Source organism: Triticum urartu, unplaced genomic scaffold, assembly GCF_003073215.2.
Source record: "Triticum urartu cultivar G1812 unplaced genomic scaffold, Tu2.1 TuUngrouped_contig_6323, whole genome shotgun sequence".
In the NCBI taxonomy this organism is placed as follows: Eukaryota; Viridiplantae; Streptophyta; class Magnoliopsida; order Poales; family Poaceae; genus Triticum; species Triticum urartu.
In genome coordinates this window covers 1,233-5,014 of record NW_024117077.1, presented here as the reverse complement: position 1 = coordinate 5,014, position 3,782 = coordinate 1,233, and the positions used below count along the sequence as shown (strand labels likewise).

The window sequence follows — 3,782 nt, the reverse complement described above, 5'->3', positions numbered from 1 at the left end:
CCGACGCCCTCACTCCCGCTCCTCGGGGCCCTGCCCGCATCGGCTCCGGCGCCAGCCAGCCCAACGGCGCAACTCCGGTCAGAGGGATCCGCCCCAGCTCATCCCAGATCAGTTCGTCGGCCTCCTCTGCTCCATTGCAACCTCACCTAGCTCGTCCATCTGCTCGAGTTCGTCCCGGATCAGCCCGACGGCGGCGCTCCATTGCTTGGCACCGACCGGACCAGCTCGCGGCCTCCCCTGCAACCTCGCCTTCGAGTGGCTCCTCTGCCTCCAACCCTCCAGTACATCTCCAGCGACAAAAGGTACAAAATTTCCCCCTGTTTTCATAGTTCTTTTCATTGTAAGTGCAGCAAATTTAGAATTTGCTGTGTTTGTGTGTTTCAAAGTCGATTCAATGGGCGATTTCAAAGTAGAAATAGATGTTCAGTCCTACTTGACGATTGTAGACGGCAAAAGAGTTTACAGAAGGGGCAAAACATGGGATTTCATGGTCGGTCGGGACTTGTCTGTGGCGCGGATAAAGGAGGTTGTGGAGGAGAAGTTCAAGTGGTCTCCTGATCAGAGAATGACCATTTGGTATGGAACAGGATATAACACCATCCCATTGATCTCTGAATCAGAGATAGCTGAATTGTTTGATAGGTGTTCTAACACGAAAATAGTGAGGTTTGGTGTGACCATTGAGAACAAACAGCAACACAAGGAACAAGCTCCTGTCATGGCCGAGGATATGGATGATCAACCTATTCATGCTCCATTCTTTGCTTGGCCGAAGCAAGCCTATGAAGGCGAGTATGAGGATGATGAGCCTGTAGGATGCGGTGAGGAGAACACCTATTTGCATGAGAATGCGGAGTCAAAGGAGAATGCAGAGTCAAAGGAGAAAAATGTCGAGCCAAAGGCTGCAAGAGTACCATTGAGAACACTAGATGTTGACAACTCTTATGATCCACATCATGTGCGAGGGGATGATGAGACATTACTCGCAAACAATGTGGCTCCTACTTATCTCCACGATAAAAAAATCCTCGAATCGAAGTAGGAGCCACATTTCCTAACTCCAAAGCATTTAGAGTTGCATTGAGACAAGTAGCAATTAGAGAAGATTGGTCTTTTGACACGCAGTATAGTGACACTAAAAGATTCAGGGCTAGTTGCACCGATGAGGATTGTCCATGGAGGATACATGCCTCCAAGTTACCGAACACTAACACTTTCATGGTATGATTAGTAGCATTGTTTGCTTCTTTCTTTGGCACATGTTATTGTTTATTTCTTTTCTTTATATTGTTATTTATTTGACACTTGTGTTTCTTGATGTCATTGCAGGTAAAGAAACTTCCCTTTGAACATACTTGTGGGAGAAAAAACTGCAGCAAAGGAATGGCAAATAGAGATTGGCTCGCTGATAAAGGGAAGGCTGCACTTGAGGAGAATGCCACGGTGAGTGCAAAACAGCTAAAAGAACGCTTGCAAAGGGAGTATGATATTAAGCTTCAATACACCGATGTTTGAAAAGGGAGAGCTCGTGCAAAGGATCAATTAGAAGGTACATATAAAGAGAATTTTCAGTTGTTGTGGAACTTTAGAGTTGAATTGTTGGCAGCCAATCCTGGAAGTATATTTGAGATAGACGTAAAAACAACTACCAATAGTAAGGGTGAAATTGTGCATGTTTTCAATAGGTTGTTCATTGCCTTCAAGCCATGCATTGATGGGTTTTTGGCAGGGTGTAGACCATATTTGGGGGTTGATGCAACTTTTCTTTGTGGGAAATACACTGGCCAATTGGCAGCCGCAATTGGTGTAGATGGGCATAGTTGGATGTTTCCGGTAGCATTTGGAATATTTGAGAAAGAGAATACAGAAAATTGGGTATGGTTCATGGAGCAGTTGAAATTGGCTATTGGAGAACCACAAGGGCTTGCAATCCATACCGATGCATGCAAGGGGTTGGAGAATGCCATTTCTAAGGTCTACCCAAATTGTGAACATAGAGAATGCATGATGCATCTAATGCTCAACTTCAAGAAAAAGTTCAAAGGTGACATACTAGATAATATGTGGCCTGCAGCTTGCACATATGAAGTAGAGAAGCATGATTCACTAATGGCAGAAATACAAGCACAAATCGCCGAAGCAATAGCCTATTTGAACATGCATCACAACCGTGTGTGGACAAGAAGCAAATTTTCAGCAATGACAAAAGTTGAGTGTGTTAGCAATAATTTGGCAGAGGTTTTCAACAATTGGATTAAGGATGTGAAGCAACTTGCACTTGTTGAGCTTTTGGACAACCTTAGAGAAATGATAATGATATTGTTCGAGAAAAGGAGAGCCGTTGGTGAAGCGCTGCTAGGTTACATACTACCTAGTGTGATAAAGGAGTTGAATCTGAAAAGTAAGGGGCTGCATTATTTGGAAGCAAGAGCATTGCCAAATATAGCTGAGATTTCAGGAAATGGATGGAGGCACATCGTTAACTTGGAGAAAAATGAGTGCTCTTGTAGAAGATGGCAGATTTGTGGTAAACCTTGCACACATGCTCTTCGGTTCATCTTCTCCAAAAAAGCCAAGCTAGAGGATTATGTTGCAGAGTGCTTCTCAGTGGCAAGGTTCCAAGCGGCATATGCTGGAGTTCTCATGCCAATTAGGGGCAGATCCCAATGGCCCAAGGTAAATCCCGGATTTGATATGATCCCTCCCAAACTTACCAAGAGTGCTGGACGTCCAAGAACTAGGAGGATAAAGAATTACACCGAAGGTGGAACCGGTAGAAGACACAAATGCAAAAGATGTGGAGCAATAGGCCATCTTCGAAAGACATGCAAGGAGCCTGAGATGGAAAGTGACGCGGATCGAGATGCTACTCCTCCTCCGCGGTATTTATTTCATAACTCTCATCTCTTTCACTTGTATTTATTTCATGATGCTACTCCTCTTCCATGGTATTTCTTTCATGATACTACTTCTCACATTGTTGCCAAATGTCCTGCATATTAATTACTAACAATATTGTTTTGAATGTAGGAAAAAGTCAAAGGTTGAAGCAAGCATTGTGGTTACTTCTCCTAAGACACCAACTAAGCAAGGTACTCAACTTGATACTCCTACGAGTCCAATGACAAGGCAGAGGGCAGCAGCTATTGCAGTTGCTTGTACGCCTCCTAGTGGATCTACAAGGAGTAAAATTGCTGCTCCTAGCCCTCTACGGCGAGTTTAGTGCATTTGGTTGGGAGAATCATCATCTTTTGCTTATGGTTGTGAGAACCATGATCTTTTGTTTGAAGAAATGGTGGTCTGAACCATTATGTGTTGATGCTAGCTCCTTTTGAACCATTATGTATCGTTGTTGATGTTATCTTATTTCGAACCATTATGTATCATTGTTGATTTGTTGCTATATTGATGTTCAATGATGCAAACTGAGATTATGCTGAATTGGTGATGTTTTCATGTCAAAATGCTGCTGAAATGCTATCAAAATGCTGCTGAAATGCTGTCAAAATGCTGCTGAAATGTTGTTATATTGATGTTCAATGGTGTAAACTTAGATTATGTTGAATTTGTGATGTTTTCATGTCAAAATGCTGCTGAAATGCTGTCAAAATGCTGCTGGAATTTTTCAAAATGATGCTGAAAAGTTGCTATCTTGTTGGATGATGCAAAGTAAGATTATGTTGAGTTGGTGATGTTTTCATGTCAATTGGCTCCTGAAATGTTGCACTATAGCTGCTCTTTTTGTTGTTGAAATGTATGCTTTGGGCCGTGAAGAGGTAAGG

At 42.9% G+C, this 3,782-nt stretch overlaps 1 protein-coding gene across 1 annotated transcript; it reads left to right on the top strand.

The window, feature by feature from the left end:
• Positions 1-431: 431 nt before the first annotated feature.
• Positions 432-3,092, top strand: LOC125530446 (the record flags this gene model as incomplete). Its single annotated transcript, XM_048694842.1, has 4 exons — positions 432-576; positions 1,330-1,448; positions 1,708-2,948; positions 3,031-3,092. Coding segments are annotated over exons 3-4 (1,186 nt in total), but the record flags the coding sequence as incomplete, so codon positions are not given.
• Positions 3,093-3,782: the final 690 nt, after the last annotated feature.